Here is a 17,709-nt window from a genome sequence, read left to right as displayed (position 1 = left end):
AAGGGTGATTAAAAAAATAGTCCCAAAGGTGTTTCAATGAGCCTTTTTATTGTAGTTGGTACATATATTTGTTGTGGGGACGGATACAACAGAAGCCTTGGTTTTAATACTATTTTTGTTTGAGGTGAGATGGCACAGGCTAAAGTACATTTGGGCTAAAAGTAAGAAATATGAAGTGCAAGAAAATCAAAGGCTTTCAACTTGAAGTTGCTGGTTAATTTGATAATTTTGTATAAAAAAAAAAAAAAAAAAGCAAAGTGCATCTATTGTGGAAGCTCGGAGAACCTCTCGTAGCACAAAAAAAAGGTTGAGTTTCTTAAAGCTAAGCATGCCTGAATTTTAACTATCACAATAACACTTTCAGCTTTTCCTGAATGTCTTCACACGGAGCGACAAAGACGAGCAAAAAAAAAAAAAAAATTAGTGAAATTACCACTTCTAAATAATTTCTATTTCTCATAATTGATAACTTGTCCAGTCTGGGTACGTTCACTTCCCTCAATTATAGATGCATCCCAATAAATTATATCAAAAATAGAATTCAGTTATTTGTTTCTAGAAGTGCAACTTGTAGTATTCTATTACACACTGATCTATCATGTGAGCCATCTTGAGTTTTGCTTGAAGCTGATGAAAACCCAAAATCCAGTTTCACAAGAGTTTTGTTTCAAAATGGAGATCTCCATTAAAAATTTATTTCAGAAATCTGGGCTTTTCAAAATACTGCCGTGTATGCACTCCATGCTGATCAGAGCCTCTGCATCAGTTCAACATGGCATGGATGTGATCCTGAAGGCCAGGTTGAGTAAATTTCCTTCAGCTCATCTGCATTATTGGCTCTGATGGGTCTTATCTTCCTTTTGACAATACATAGATTCTCTATGGGGTTTATTATTGCAGGCCAGTGCCGGCCATATTGTGGTCATCAAAGCAGACGGAGGTACTTTTGGCAGTGTGGGCAGGTATCAAGGTCTGCTGCTGGAAAATGAAATGGGCATCTCTGTAAAGCTTCTTGCAGAGGGAACCCTTAACGTTTCTAACATTTCCTGGTGGATCGTTAGCTTGCCGACTTAGGATTCAATGAAACACTGAAGCAGCACAAGTGAATGAGATGGGTTCCCAAATCTTCACTGACTGCCAACTTTACATTGGATCTCAACCAACTTGGACTTTTATTTTCAATTATAATGCAAAATGTACTTTCATCTATAAAGACGACTTTGAATGGGCAACAGCCCAGTCTTTTTCTCCTTACACATCTAATTGCTGTAAATCCTTATAGTAACATTTTGTCATGTAAATACATTTGCCTTAGAAATTCTAAGCTTTGTTGAAACTGAATATACTCACTCTAGTAATTGCAAAAAGATATGTACAGATCACAGAATGAGTTTTTGTACGCAAACATTTTACTTGACTTTAAAGTCTGGCTCAGTTTTGCATTTTCTTTAATAATGCGATGTATGTTTATGACAAATTTTGCTACTATCTTTTTCACATATGTGTTTATTCATAGTGTATTGTGCAAAAGCCTTGCGCCACTTCTAACTTTATAATATTGAACAGACATAAATATGTGCAATCCTTGGTAGAAAATTTACTTATTGGGGATTTGAGAAAATTTGACTCTTCGAGCTCAAAATACTGTATTTCCAAATACTTTGTCGGAATAAATTTTGCTGATCCAAGTTTTCATGCCACTACTTTTAGTAATAATGGAAAAACACAAACACCCGCCTTTATAAGCCACAGCAACAAAAGTTTTAGTGTTCTTAATGGACACTAGAATAAACTTTTGATGACGTACAGGATTTTATATGCATCTGGTTATGATGGAGGAACAGAATAGCGAGCAGCTGAAGAGAAAAACACTGAACTGAGTGAGGAAATGCAGAATGTGGAGTTGAAGCGAATGGGAGTTAACAAAGCTGCTAGTCCCGCGTGTCACTTGGAATAAAAGAATTACACCACTGCTGCTTCCCTGCTTATGTTTGTTCCTTGGATGACAAAACTGAATTAATTATATGTTATACAGAATAAAATGCTGTGCTTTTGTTTTCGATTGCCTTGATAGCATCCAGTCTGTTAATGCGTCCAGCCGAACCTGCCAGCTGTGCTGCTGAAAGTTTATCTTGCTGGCATCTGACAAACCCTCCACAGTGAGTCAATCCAAACTATGTGCTAGTAAACAATTTTGCAGTCAGGATAAACGGGGTCCTTCTCTAGTGACATTTGACGTTTATGATTGCAATGTGCATTTTGAACAGTTCCAATACAATGAAAACATATTTTCTAAACATTTAGCCTTCTAGAAATTTATCAAAACTTAAAATATGCACGCACCTTTTTACTTTAGACTACTGTTATTACTTTGTGTTTTAAAAAAATTACATTAGACAGTTTCTTATTTAACATTATGTTACAAGCACTCTGCTTCTTTCACCCTGTGCAGTAACGTCTGTTCCTGTTGTGTGATTTCTAACCAGATATGCTTTCACTTCATTTCCATGGCAGGTTTGGTCTAAATGAGGAACTGCAAAGTAAATTTAATGAAAGCCAAACTTTCCTTTCTTTTATTGTTCATCTGCATTAAATACCTGTACAGATCTGTCAAATAATTATTAGAGGAGCCGTTTTGGTGTTGCTTTTCGTTGTCTTTTTTTTTGTAAACAATTTGCATCTTTGAGAATAACTGCTAAAACAATAATGCCTAAAAATGCACCAAGAAATCATCTAGTGTTTGAAAATGGACAATTGTTATATTGATTGTTCCTAATCACTGACCTGTCAGTAATAAACTCAAAAATCAGATCTTATGCCCAATCAGATCAATGGACCAGACATACACAGTTACCCGGCTGCTGTAAAACAAAAAAACAAAAAAACAAAACATTTGGTACAGATTACTCAGAAAAGGAAAGTCAAAGCCATTTTCAGTATCGGTGAAATGTTTAAAAATAAAGTCAGAGGAAGCACAAAGATTTTATCCATTCAGACCGTGAGAGAGCAAAACTTTCAGCAGTTTACAGAAGGGCTGAGCGAAATGCAGAAAAGCTTTTCCAAATCGGACTGCTTTGGAACATACTGAACTCTGAAGTATTGACAGCTTTTTGGAAATTCATAGCTAAGATGAGAATCTAGGGAATTCAGGGAATACACAATGAGACGGCCTTTTTGGCATCCGTAGTCAGGATTTTTGAAGACAAAATATACAAAAAAGGGATGACTCCAGATTTTCACAGCAGTGTACTTAAAGACAAAAAAACCCAGAAATACTCAAATATCCTTTACAGGACAAAGTGACACCTTCTTTAATGTTAAACTACAGATTAGTTAGGCCAATTGTTACATCTCCTTCACCTTAATCGATCTGTATGTGCGCTAATTTTACACCAAGGCTAAATGGTACGACTCGGATGACGTACAACTTGAAGCTGTAGAAACTACATTATCTTCATAAAGATAAAAAAAAAAAAAAAGTTATTTTGCCATGATGGTTTTAAAAACATCGACTGATGAACATTAAAATAATTTTCTCATACACAAACTGCACATCTGTAGTAACAATATGTGATCACATGTCCCTGAAAGCGTCTTAATAAATAACTGTCTGCAAGGCACTGAAATGTGCAGCTCATAGTTTCTATAAAATACAACTCAACTTTAGAAAGAGCACTAACTGTTCCTGCCTCCCTTGAATACTTGCCAGCCTTTTAGTTTTTTATTTAAGAATTGATCCAACAATGCAACACTGAACATTTTGTTTCGTTATAATCTTCAAAAAAAAAAAAAAAATCTACACTAATAAATTCCTTCTTCACCTGTAAACTAATGCGCCTTTGCCTTGAATCTGTCCACTTCGGTCCCGTTAAAAACTGTGCTGCTGAATAGCTGGCACATTGACGAGCATATTGTCAAAGCCAAGATGTCAGAGTGGTTCATCAGTGTCAAGCATCTCACATTCCAACGATAGCCAACGTTTACATCCAGTGCAAATGTTCCTTTTTTTTTTTTTCTAGCACCTTTTCGGACCAAAATGAAATACAAAAATACCCCAGTAGTAAACAACAAAATAACCGTCTTCACTAAGCCATCTATTCAATAGATGAAATGTCATTTAGCTCCTCTATACGTTGTTCAACCCCCGGCAAAAAAGTCATTTTAAGGGTTCCGGTTCTGCTGCCACATTCAACCCTTTGGATCCAGGGAAGGCTGCAGGGATTGGAGCTCGTGCACTGGCAGCCTCAGGCGCACGCAAAACAAAGCAAAACCTCTGTGGGCACTTGGACGCGAGTCGCGTTTGAAGGATGACCGTGACAAAGCCTTGCGAAAGCAGCCGTTCTGTGATCATCCAGCAAAAGCCAAGCTTAGTGGTTTGAATGCAAAGCTGTTTTTCCTGCCCACAGGTTTAAGATTAAGATCTATCGCAGCGGTTTTCCCCTCTCTCTTGTGTCTACTCATCCCAGCTCGCTGTGGTGTGAGTGCCAAACTAGAGACGGGGAGGGGCGGAAGGGGGTTTCCAGTCTGGATCGGAAGTAGGGGGGGGCAGTGAAAGGGCCGACAGTCGTCTTAATGTCCAGCGCGATTGTGGTCTTCCTCACACCTGCAGCTCCGAGCCACCGGACAAGCCGAGAGCATTTGCCTCTTCTGTCGTCAAGCCGCTCTTCAGCGTCCTCCTTACTGTGTGTTCGAGAGGGAAAACCGACAATAATGAAAACAAAGGTAGCAGAAGCATTTCTTGTTTTTGATCATATTTGCGCACACAACACCCACATGATTTCCTGTTAAGTCGGGATCGTCTCCTTTCGCGAGGTAGCGTTCTCGGGCCGGGCCCCTGAGTGGCGGATCGAACGATCCTCTCCATGATCTCGTCGGCTGTGTCGTCTGTGCAGTTCACAGGGTCATCGCTGGTAGAACACCACGGAGCAAGACGTCCTGGAACAAATGCAGCTGAATCAAATGAAAACTAACATGCTATGCTGGAGCAAATGAGTTAGGGCAGTGTTTTTCAACCACTGTTCCGCGGCACACTAGTGTGCCGTGAGTGATCGTCAGGTGTGCCGTGGAAATTATTCAATTTCACTACGGTACCGTATTTTCCGGACTAAAAGCTGCTACTTTTTTCCTTAACTTTGAACCATGCGGATTGTAGCCCGCTGTGGCTTTTCTGTGGATTTTTCTTCAACCACCAGGGGGCTCTCTACCAGGAAGTGGATCATTAGAAGTCATAATTGTAAATCAAAGAAGAACGGCTAATTTTTATTTAGAACAAGCACATGCTAGCAGCAGGCAAGACGGAGAAATGTTTTCAAACTCATATCATGCAGCTTTTAAGTTGAGGGTTGTCGATCTGGCACTACAGGAAGGACATAGAGCCGCTGCAATTAAGCTCGGTGTGAACGGCGGTGTGAATGGTTCGGCTTTGGAGACGGAGTGCTGCGTCCAGCAGATTTATTAGGACGAGGCATTCTGCTGGGTCCTAATGGAAAACTGAGAGCAGCTTCCAGTTTTTATTTTATTTTATTTATTTATTTATTTTAATTGAGGGCGCTAGTATGGTGCGCTCTATAGTCCGAAAAATACTGTAATTGGTTTTAAAAGATTTTTTGAAAATGAATTGTCTGCAAATAATGCCATCTTCGAGTATCTGCTGTAGTAGTAGTAGCAGCGGCGTAATCATGTAATGTTCTTACCACTAGATGGCAGTAGGTACAGAGCATTTTACATTAAAACGAGAATTAGTGATGCATGAATGTTACAGGTAGCGGTGAGAGCACTGAATCTAGCAAGACTGTGATGACAGTGATAGAAAAGACAGTGAAGCTCAGCAGTAGTTGGAAAGAACATGAGTCCATTTCCCACAACATATCTGTGTGAAGTGAGCTTCTCCAGCCTGGCTACTATAAAAACTAAAAACCGAGAGAGACTGAGATGTTGAGGAAGAGCTTTGTCTTTCTTCAATTTCTGCCAGGAAATCAGATCTGTTTTCATCCAAACATGCACAGGTTTCACACCAGGTGGGTAAAATATACAGATATTGACATTTTGTACATGCACTCTTCATATTGTAACAGTGAATATGAAGTGAAATGTTTCCCAAATATTATTGCTTCTTTCAGAATAAGAATTATTTTCTGTATTCTGGCTATAAGATGCTTATGGATTAGTTTGTAAAACACTTTGACGTTTTCTACAACTTCTTTAAATTTAACACCACCGTGTTGTGGCTGTTCAGGTGTATTTTTGAAGTGGATATGTTAAGTGCAATTTGAAATAAATGTAAAATGTGATAATAAATTTTTGTGTTTATTTGATTCCTATTCAAGAGACTTTGATAAGAATGACTATATATATAGGCGGCTACAGAGTATCTTTATTTCCATTTTTAGTTGGTGGTGTGCCTCGGGATTTTTTCAATTAAAACAGTGTACCTTGGCTCAAAAAAGGTTGAAAAACACTGAGTTAGGGGATTGCAAGTTTCACGAATGAGATGGCTAAATCTTTAAATCACGTGTTCACAATGACATTTGCGGAAGCTCAACAGGGGAAAAAGCTAAGTTTGCTTCCCAATGAAAAGGAAGATCTGCTCCTTAAATAACCTCTTTAAACAGCGTCTCTCTGAACTGAGGCAGTTTGACCAGATTTGAATGAGGTTTTTTGAGTGCACTTTGGGAAAGATTTTCTAAATTTGCATGTTTTTGAGTAAACTACAATAGAAGCAAACATAGCTTTCTTAAAGTCTTGACCTATTTATTTAGATATGTATCAAAAATACTCCCTACCAAAGTAGCAAATGAAAAAGAGGCAAACATATCGTGGTGGGCTGATGGATTTGCTTAATTAAAAGCAGCTCAGGGTTGTTAAAAAAACAATAAAAATCATTCGGTCTATGTGTGAGGTTTGACTGATATTTTTGTCAATAATTTCTCTTACTGAATGTTTATGGCCGAGGAGGGAATAATTGTGACTTAATGCAAAAATAGATGTAAACTGCTTAATGTAATGAGCTTTGTGAATCCAGTGCAGAAACAAAGCAAATTGCAGTAGATTGGATTGATCTGTGTATTGATTTTTTTTATGGTAACAAACCTAGATCTTGTGGGAGTGACATGCATGTTACTGTTCAGCACAATGTTATGTTATTTATTTATTTATTTACTTTTGCACATTTAACTTTTTTTCTTTGAACTTTTAGGGATCTGAACACAAACCATAGACTGGATACCTTAGAAAATAAACACAGGCTTAGAAAAAACACAAAATAGAAGATTAATCATGATGTCAATATTACACAATTTTGAACATTTAGCTTGATTTTTCTTCTTTACTCAACAAGTTATGTGACCAGAGGATAATCAAAAGGGAAAATGTTTGAACTACTTGGACGATAAACATTTGATGATGTTCAGAAAATCATTCATCGTAACTCAGAACTGATGAGATTGCACGACGAGGTTAAGCTTATAATCTGTGTCCCTGTGCCATTGATGGTTTCATAAAAGCACACATTTATGAGTTATAAAGTCACGCTGCTTTCTGACTGACCTCTGAGGCTGCCTCCTCTGGTACGATTCCTTAGGCCGGGCACCGTGGATGTGCTGCTCTCTGCATCCGTCAGACCAGTTTTCAACATGGCCTTCATGTTTTCATGTTCCACTGCATCGTCAGCACCCTGGATCCCCCGAGACTGACTCTCCTGTGCGTCTGAGGAGGCCCCTCCAAATTTACCGCTCTGCAAGGGTTTAAGGAAAGAGGTGAAAACTTTAAACGTGCCTCTTTTCATAGCTTTTCCCAGACTGAAATAGGAGTTAGTTATTTCAAAGGCACACAATAATCTTTTCAATGTTTTGATTTCATAACTGTTTCTTTCAGCATGCTTTTGGATTCTGTACTTTTCCACCATTAAGTAAAAGTAACGGTTAGATTAGATTCACTCGGCATCATGTTTCTTATTCATGCTTTGTCAAAGTTAGTCCCTCTTAGTCTTACAAACAACTCATGACTTGTGTAGACCCTTTAAGTAAAACTGTTATTTAAAAATGTAGCTGTTAAATGTTAGTCCAAACAGATACACAGATACATACATACTGTAAGTACATTCCTACCTCACTGTCATCGTCATCCTCACTCTAATGAAAATAAAAAGCAAAATAAGTATTCGTAATACTAATTACGTCGTTCTGTAAACATGTAATTAGAATAATCAAAATATTCTGCCAAAAAAAATGTATTTGCTTTTATGTTAAATGCTTTATTGTAGATTTGGTATGAGGAATGTGTCTGCAGTCAATGTGATGTAAAACCCAACATCAAATGGTGCAACTACTATTTAGTACTAGTACCTTATATACTGTAGTATATTACAAAAGTAGATCACAAAGGGGCAATATTGTGCATTTTATAGCGTATTTTACGCTATAAAATCTACGCTATAAAATCTACGCTATAAAATCTACGCTATAAAATGGCACATAATGCAATTTTTTAAGCACAATTAAGTAATTATGTTACATTCAGTTTTTTATAAAAATGTTGTACACAACGACTTAAAACAAATTATACTTCATCATTTGATGCCTTGAAATTGGGCCTCTGTCTCTTTAAGAAGTTCCTGTTCTTTCCAACACTAGGCCTTCAGCACATCTGAACAGATACCTCTCCGTTATGCCGTTTACAACAGTTCTAAGGAGCATTGCACTGACAAGTAGTTTAAGTATGCCGAGCTCAGAGGATTTACAGTTCTTTTGCATTCATATATGGTTCCTCTAATAAAGAACCAGAGGGCCTTTTATTCTCTCTTAGGTATTTTAATCATTAAAACAACAAAAAAACAAAACAAAACAAATCTAATCTAACTCTGAATTGCCCAAAAGAAAACTAGAATCCATTTAGGAGAGCAAAAGCTAGATTTTAAAGTATACGGTTGATGTATTGTTGGGACGAATACAGAGAAACAAAAATATACAACGTTAGCCCAGATGATCTTGATCAGAATTTTAACTGTTCAGATTTTTTTCACATTTAAAATCCTGGCACTCCGGGCGATTTTAACATCTTTCATTGCATAAGATTTCACAAATAGATTTTCAGCCAAAACAGAAAAGTTTGTGTAACAGAGGGGCACATATGATGGAAGATCTTTAGGAATGTGGCTGAGGTGTGGCCCCTAGTTATTTCTCCTTGAGGGAGAGACACAGGTTTGAATTTTCACACCGTGATTAAATTAGGTGTCCTTTTCAAAGAAAAGGGTCCCTTTTCTTCAGCCCCCTCCATTAACAGCCGACTCTCTGGGGTCTCCGAGATTTGAATCGCACAGCGAGGCGTTTGCGCTGGCCCGTTGTCAGCCTGAAGCGGCTACAGAATGAGATCCATTCCACACGACTCCCTGATTGTTGTTACAGTAACTCATACAGTGTGAGCACGGAGAAAGCTGCGATGACGTCTTTGGGAATACAAAGCAGCCCTTCGGCCAGAAAACAAGCCAGATTTCACAAGATTGCAGATAAAACCACTGAAAATGGCTTGTTAACACCGTTTCATGGCACTGAGGAAGCACATACGAAACAAGAAGGGCGATGGAGCAATGAACAACGCTTACGTCTGTTATCATTTTCCCCCTGGTCTTGTTTCTTTCTCTGTGGTTGGCCCTCTTCTGTTTCTGTTGCAGCACGCGCTCTCTCGTTGTGCGGTACTCCAGGGCGAACTCACTCAGGATCTTGCTGAAGCGATGTATGCTAACCTCTCGTACGGCGTAGATAGGATGCCCCAGGAACAACAGAAAAGCGTGGAACCTGCAGATTTGCGTGGATGACATAGATGTCCATTAATTGGGTGGTATTACAACACAAACTTTGATGCGTTTTATTGGTATGTTATGTGAAAGACCGACACAAAATATCTCATAAATGTGAAGTGGGTGGAAAATGAGAGCATTAATCATTAATCAGTAATCATCGTAACTATGAACACATTTTCACTGACAGTTGAAAACCTTTTCACATTTTTACATGTAAGAAAGTCTGAAAAATATGCATGGTATTATTAATTTATAATTAAAAGTGGAATAAAATACGATCTTCAGTATTCAGGCATACCTGTTGATTATTCTGCGATGCACTATTTTCAGAATTATAATTCTCTCTGCGCAGTCTTTAAGGAAGTCTGACATTTTCTGCTTCAACGCGGGTTTCATTTCATGTTTAGCGATGACTTTTAGGTGATCCCATGATGCTTTGCACCTGCGCTCCATCTGGACCAAATTGTCTTGAAGCTGGTCAAAATCCACCTGAGGAAAAAAAAAAACTGTTGAGGAGTCGTTTTAGTGGATATGACAGATATTAGAGAACATAATGAGTTTTTAACCTTCGTCAAGCGGGTGATGGCTCCTATTTCAGAGTAGAGGTCGGTGCTGTCTGGAAACTTTTCCACCACAATGGCGCAGGCGTGGTGTAACAGTGACTGCTTGTGAACCGTGTCCTTCACCTCCGGGACTTTTTCCAAATAACTCAGCTCAAAGCCTTTGGCCTACAGACCCATAAAGACACAAATAACACTGAGAATGTGGCTGGAATTAGTTTGGTGAAGTCGAGCACCAGATGGAAGTGAATTTCCCATCCGGCACAGCTAGAAAAATGGGGGCCGTTTGGAGATATGTAGATTAATTAGATTGTTAGTATCAAAAACCGCGATCTGCTTAAGGCCCGAGTGTTTGTTCTCTCTACACAACAAAGCAAAAACGGGTCCAGAATGCATCACGAAAGACATAATACCAACAGGATTTCCCTTGTTCTGCAGCCAGCTTTAAATGGCTTACTGCAAAAGTATAAATGCAGCCATTATTTACGGGAAACTTCTCGTTTTGATGTTGATGACTTATGTTTCCCCTTTTTGGATGTTTGCCTTCAGTGATCCCAGAGGCTCACACATGCAAAGTACTCCCACAGAGGCGCAGGTGGGCTCACAGGAACAAAGAAAAATCTCACTTTGTGACAAAGTGAGAGGGGAAAAAAACCCACAGAGTTCACACACAGGCAACCCAGATGAACATGAACTTCAAAAAAAAAAAAAAAAAAAAGAATAAATAAATAAACAAATTACACAACTCTCCCTCCCCTTCTTCCTTCTCAGCAGATGGAGCCAGACTCAACAGAAGCTGCTTCAGTCAGGCAGTGAACTCATTCACACACACACACACACACGCACACACACGCGCATCCACGTGCGCGCACACGCACAGACACACACACGCACGCACATGCACGTGCGCGCACACGCACAAACACACACACACACCCACGCACACACACACCCCCACACACGCACACACACGCACGCACGCACACGCACGCACGCACACACACACACACACACGCACACACACGCACTCACGCACACCCACGCACACACACGCACACACACACACACTCCAGAGTTATTAATCCCAAAATAATGGGTTTGACTGAAAGTATATGGTAGGAATGTTAACTGAAATTGAGTATACAGAAGGACGACTAGAGAAACACTAGTATTATCAGAAGCATTCCTTGGATTGTTTTCCTTACGTTTGAGCCATTGAGGAAGTTCCCAATGGCCAGCAGGGTGGTGAGGATGTATCTGAGGGTCTTGTTTTTCTCAAGTTGGTCCATTCCTTCCTTTAGGTCCTGCAATGGCTCTGCCACTTCCTAAAAATGCAGGAAAAATAAATTCACGAGAGTACGAAAAGAACTTACAGCGCTAACATACAGAAAGAAAGAAAGAAAGAAACAAAGAAAGAAACAAAGGAGGACGCAAAGGAAACCTGCATATCATCCAGGTTGCGACAGAAAAATGCCGCGTGTCTTAGAGAGAAAAACCTAAATTTGTTCAGCTGAATGCCTGTTTCATCTGCCCCGGATTAGGGGGAGCAGGAATGTGTCCGACCTTCTCAATAAGCTCGTAGTCCATCTTGAAGGCCCACAGCTGCAGGCGCGCTGACAGCTCCGTGATGGAGGAGAGGGTGAGCAGGAACTGCTCGGCGCTGCCCAGAGGAACGTCAGGGTTCATCAGCTGAGCCTCCTGGATCCTCTGCTTCTCCTCCTCTGTGGGGATCATCGTGAGGATTTTCTAGTGCAGAGGAGACGTTCAAACTTATGCAAAATTTGTCTCTTGTCTGTCTGGATGAAATCTTGGCATGACATGTCAGAGGAGTCGGTGGAAAACATTGATTCTGATATTTCTTAAAGCCGTTTCCTGCTTTCCCACTGAACTTTTGCCCCTGCTTTTGTTTTCTTACTGCAAATACCTCCAGAGGGGAAAAAAAAAAGATGGAGATGAATCTTCCTGTCTCCTACAAATGAACTCAGGTTATGTAATACCAAAAGTATGAGGTCTCTGTTACCTGCGACTGTAAACTGGAGCAGATTCTCTACATTTTGTTGATGAGATGACCTAAAAATAACCTTTTTTATCATTTCTCTTTTTAAATATATTAAAAAGATAACAATGTGAAATATTACAACAGAAAGCTTGACAGTTATTCTTAATGGGACCCATTCACAGTTTGAAACCCACTGACACTACATTCAGAATGCATGTAAGTTTTGATGCAGCTAATTAAAGCTTACCTCAATGCCTTCCTTGTTTAGTGCATACTCATCAAAGTTGAGAATAGCTGTCTTGATTGTGCGAGGAGGGGGCAAGACAGTTAACCCGATATTTATGGCGTTGCTGCGCTTCGAGTCCAGGACAATGATTTCTTGTCGTTTGCCTTCAACCGATGCTTTCTGGGAGATGCAAAGAGAAGAAGAAAACAGTGTGAGTCGACTGCTTGTAAAATCCCCTACTGCTCTTTACAAATGATCAATTTCTATTAATTTAGTTCTAATTATCTATCATAGCTTCATTAACGATTTGTGCTGTCAGTCTTGTAGTAATTTTTAATGACCAATTATTTCGCAACTCTCCATTACAATGTCCAAATACAGGGTTTAATCTGGTTTATTGTTATGCAAAACAACCAACAATTATTTTCCGCAATATTGCTAATTTAGTTCCCAAAGAGGAAACCCACCAGATTTTAATCCGACGTAGCATCACTGTGGCATTTTAAATTGCATGACGTTGGTGAGTAATTTAAATTATTTGAAAAGCATACCTTTGTCACTGACAACTCCTTGGATTTGGTCTCAAACAGCTGCTCCAGTTTAGACGTGTCCAGTTTAACCGGCTCCAGTTTGGACCACAGGGACTCCTTACAGAACTTGTGATTCTTGCTCTGCCAGTCCACAGGACGCACCTCGTTCCAGAAGAGACGGATGGTCTTCTTCTTCTTCTGGAAGAGAGGGGCGTCCCCTCGACCCAGCTGAGGAGAGGGCGGCGGTATGGGAGCCATAAACGGAGGCGGTGGAGGCATCATCCTGCCCGGGATGGGAGGAGGTGGTGGACATCCGAACAAAGGCGGAGGTGGTGGGAGGGCAGAACAGAACGGTGGAGAAGGTGAGTTGACTACGCCCTCCAAATCCAAAATGTCCATGTCATCCTCCTCTCTGAGATCTGTGAAGTCCATTTCTTTGATGCGCAGCTCCCTGGGGGACGCCATCAGCTGATCCCAGATGTGATCTGACTCTTTCTTCGGGGCTGAGCCGGACGATTTGTCTGCCTGCTGTTGCTCTTTAGGAGCCTCCATCTCCAGCGCACACGTCAGACCCTTGACTAAGTCCCCAAATCTCTCCGCCACCGCCCTGACGTTGCCGTGGTTGTCCAAATTGCCCACCTCTAATTTTTTTACGCAGTCCTCTCTCGCCTGCCTATTCGCCTCCAGTGTGGAGATCCGGCTGGCCAAACTGGCCACAGGGTCACTCTCGTTCGTTTCCTTTTCACATTCACATCGTTCCTTCTCTGATCCTCCGACGTCCCCGTCATCCTCTGAGGCGGCTTTCTGGGCGTAGAGCATGTCCAGCATGAAGCGCTTGTTGTTGAGAATCTTCTTGCATTGGTCATTCGCATCCGCATCCTTTAAACAATGAGTCCATTGGCCTGTTGATTGGAAAACAAATATACTGTTGTTAATTACAGCAACATAAAAAAATATTCATACCCCATGGTCTTTTTTATAGTTTGTCAAATCAATATTACAAATGTATGTGTTCCACAGAGATTGTATGTGATAGACCAAAAAACTAAGTACTAAAGGTTACAAGGTTTAATTTTTAATTTTTCAAAAGACCAAATGCCTTTAAGAGTTACCAAAATAGCATATAAAATATTATTTAGTGTAAAACGAGACTGGCGCAAACACAAACCTACGAAGTCACAGTACAGAGGAGTAAGTCCAGGTTCGCTACCTGAGTCAGCGTCTTTAGTTAGCTTCTGCTCTCGCTCCTCCCTCTCCAGAGTGCTGCTTGTGGAAGAGATGCTGGATGCAGAGCAGTTGTCTTTTTCATTCACTTCCTCGTTCTGTCTCTCTTTCTCGCTCAGCATCACGCTGTCCTCCACCTCTCCATCTGCAGGCTGTAATTTCTCCTCTAACTCCACCTCCACACTAACATCCTGCTCTCCAACCTCTGGTCCATCTGTCTCTGCTCCAACCTCATCAACAATCCGCTCCCGTCCTGTAAGAATCTCCTGCTCTTGTTTCTCTTCCTCCTTTTTTCCCGATTTCTCTCTCTCATCAAGCTGCGCTGCGCCATTCTTGCCACTCTGTATCGTAGCAAAAATCCCTGCATCTGCACACGTCTTTGTCTCAGTTTTGTTATTTGCTGTTTGGGCCGAGTCTGATGCTGGTGGTTCAGGTGCTGGACTCTTGGTTCTAATCTGTGGGATGAGGTTTCGACTTGATATGTTTTCTGTTCCTGGGAAGAAATCAGAATGTATAATTAGCTCAAGTACTAACCTTTTTATTCATGATTTGTGACAATCTGGACAAATGGTCATTTTGAGCCAGAAGCTGCTAAATGAAACTGTTTTCAGATCTTTTTTTTTTCAAACTTTCTTTGGAATATCACATTATATCCTTCAGTTTTTATCTCCAAAAGCCGATGCAATGCCAGTCAGAACGCAACCCATGCTCATCTGTGGTATGACCTTTTTATTGATGCATTTGAACCCATTTTTGTTCAAGGTAGCATGACTGTGTAACATACAGACTAAAAGAATCAGAGAAACAATAATTAGGGACCCAAAACTGAACTTATTTTTGATTTTCTTAAACCCCAATGACTCCACATTTTAAACAGAGAGTCAAATGTAAGCGTAAACTCCCAATAACATCTTAGTAAGTTGTAGAGAAGATGCACACTTTTTATAGACATGAACAAGTTTCTGGCATCATTCTGACCGGATGTTTGACCACTCCTGTTGGCACATTTGGTGTAGTTCATGTAAACTGGTTAGTTTCCAACCACAAGCCTGGAGTCTTAGAATAAGGTTGATATCAACTAACTTTTAGAAGAAGTTTAACACTAAGTTGCTTTATAAATTTTTGCAAGCGTGTTTGGTATTTGAATTTTCCTGTTTGAATCTTCAGACCATCTCACCCAAACTGTCAATAAACTGGTACCTGCAGAAACACTGTTCAGAGTGATGCAAATTTAGCACAAATGCAATCTTGTTTAACCAAGAAGGAAGTGCCTGCTTCACAGTTTTCTGAAAAGTACAGCTGTTCACATGAACACGCCAAACGCCTTCCACAGAACAGCTTACTGGGGAGGTTAGGGTGAAAACTCAGTGATTTGACCACAATGTCAAGAGGTTACGCTGGAAAGAGTCCAGGTAAGAAAGCAAGATTTGGTCATTCCCCACCAACTCTTGAGCACCAACAGTAAAAAAAACAAACAAAACAAAACATTTTTTTACCCGATATCTGCTCTGCAGCAGTGACCGTCTTTTCCTGTGAGATAGACGGTGATGCTGTGGAGCAGCGGGAGACTGAGCGGTTGGTTGGAGTTGGACTCAGACACAGCGTGATTTCTGTTCGTCCTCTTGTCGGCACTCGAGGGCGCTCCCGATCAAACTCCTCTGCAGCCAGCCTCTCCACTGCTTTGTACCTTCGAAACAAAATGAAGACTTCATCCGTCTCTGCATACAGCAATCTGATTTCAATTGTATAACTCATGTGCCATTTATTCAGTGTGTGTGCAGGTCCATTAGAGTTCGCCCTTGCAAATGAACCCTTTTCAGATTCCACTGGTCACATGTAATTTATTTGGACGCTTTGTGAGTTCTCAAAACAAAGTAATGCAAAACTGTGAAGTTGAAGGAATGTGCTGCATGGTTTTCAAGATATTTTCACAAAACCAAGATCTAAGAAGTGTGTGGTCAATATTTGTCTTCAGTTCCCGTCACTGCAATACATCAAAATTAAATTGTCCTCAGAAGTGACCCAATTAGTAAATAGAGTCATCCCATTTGTAATTTAATCTAAGCATGAAGAGAACAGTTCTATGAAGGAAACAGAGGATTATTAGCGAGCAGCAGTGAACCAATAGCATCAGGAAGACCAAGAAACACAGCAGACAGTTTAGGGAGAAAGCAGTCCGTAGGTTTAAAGTTGGGTTAGATTACAAAACAATATCCCAAGATTTGAACTTGTCAAAGACAACTTTTCAATCCATCAGCTGAAAAACAATATGGTACAAATGGACCTCTGCCAAGACAAAGAGAATCAATCCAGAGGCGGATGGTAATTCTGCAGGAGCTTCATGGATCTATAGCTGAGGTGGGGAAGTCTTTTGACAGAACTACTAGTGTTTGGACACTCTGCAAAGATTTAAGAAAACCGATACTTGTAGTCGCAGGTAACAGGCAGCACATGCTGGTTCTTGCTTCATTGTGGTCTGTTTTAAGTTAATTTTAGATTTGTGTTATGTATAATACTTTATCTTGCCACGATTTTTTATTGACTTTTAAACTGTTTACATGTTCTCAAAGAGCCATTTCCGAATGTACACTGGAAATGATCAAAGGCTACGAATATTATAGTGTTCAGTATTGTTCATGCTTCACATTTGTCCGTATGCAAATACACAAGATTTAAAGAAGAGAGCTATTTTTGAAAGGAAGTTATAAAAGAAACCTTCTTCACAGTTTGGCACAAGTCCAGTGGAGGATACAGTAAACATTTGAAAGGAGATCCTGGACAGATGAAACTAAAAACATTCTGGCCTATATGCAGACAACAATATGCATAATCCTGAACCCTGCAATGGAAGACGGTGGTGGTAGAATCATGCTGTGGTCATTAATGGTATTTTGCTATTTTGAAAACATTAGGCAATAATTACTTTATATAGAAAGACACAAACCAAAAGACATAAAATCAAAATGAAATATATTGAAAAAATGTTGAAAATGTTGTAGTATTTTTGCTAGTCGCAATGCAAAAACTGGTATCTTTTAACTGCATAAATAAATTTGGTGTCATTTAGTCCAGTTATTTATTTCAGAGTGAAATGTTTTCCAGGGAACTATTGCATTAAACACATCCAGCCATTGAAAGAATTACATTTTTGGAAGTATGACAGCCTTACATAACATTGATCGTATCTGTAAATATTAGCCATTTACCCCATCTCATTCCAGGAAAATTATGGAAAAATGGAGCCATAATCCCATTAATCAAAGACCTGAATGATGACAAATTACATCCACCTTTTTTTTTAAACCGCCGTGAGGAATTTTTGGCAACTACTCGCTAATGCCGAGTTTCTTTCTAGGCTTTCTTTCAAATATTCG

General features: G+C 39.9%; 1 protein-coding gene across 5 annotated transcripts in view; it reads right to left on the bottom strand.

Moving 5' to 3' along the window:
* Positions 1–27: 27 nt before the first annotated feature.
* The window catches only part of fhod3b (formin homology 2 domain containing 3b), a 104,008-nt gene continuing 86,326 nt past the window's right edge, over positions 28–17,709 (bottom strand). For 4 of the 5 annotated variants that reach the window (XM_081597631.1, XM_081597632.1, XM_081597633.1 and 1 more), the window contains 13 exons: positions 15,832–16,022; positions 14,322–14,828; positions 13,133–14,013; positions 12,603–12,761; positions 11,920–12,102; positions 11,562–11,681; positions 10,363–10,524; positions 10,095–10,285; positions 9,599–9,791; positions 8,106–8,129; positions 7,546–7,732; positions 4,774–4,935; positions 28–4,680 (listed from right to left, as the gene is read on the bottom strand). In XM_081597631.1, the coding sequence (XP_081453757.1) occupies positions 4,598–4,680; positions 4,774–4,935; positions 7,546–7,732; positions 8,106–8,129; positions 9,599–9,791; positions 10,095–10,285; positions 10,363–10,524; positions 11,562–11,681; positions 11,920–12,102; positions 12,603–12,761; positions 13,133–14,013; positions 14,322–14,828; positions 15,832–16,022 (3,043 nt within the window). In that variant the 3' untranslated portion in view covers positions 28–4,597. The remainder of the gene's footprint in view (positions 4,681–4,773; positions 4,936–7,545; positions 7,733–8,105; positions 8,130–9,598; positions 9,792–10,094; positions 10,286–10,362; positions 10,525–11,561; positions 11,682–11,919; positions 12,103–12,602; positions 12,762–13,132; positions 14,014–14,321; positions 14,829–15,831; positions 16,023–17,709) is intronic. The other variant, XM_008432463.3, reaches the window with a different exon arrangement.

The sequence above is a fragment of the Poecilia reticulata genome, chromosome 16, assembly GCF_904066995.2.
Source record: "Poecilia reticulata chromosome 16, P_reticulata-male-v2, whole genome shotgun sequence".
Lineage (NCBI taxonomy): Eukaryota > Metazoa > Chordata > Actinopteri > Cyprinodontiformes > Poeciliidae > Poecilia > Poecilia reticulata.
This window is presented reverse-complemented; position numbering and strand designations above follow the sequence as displayed.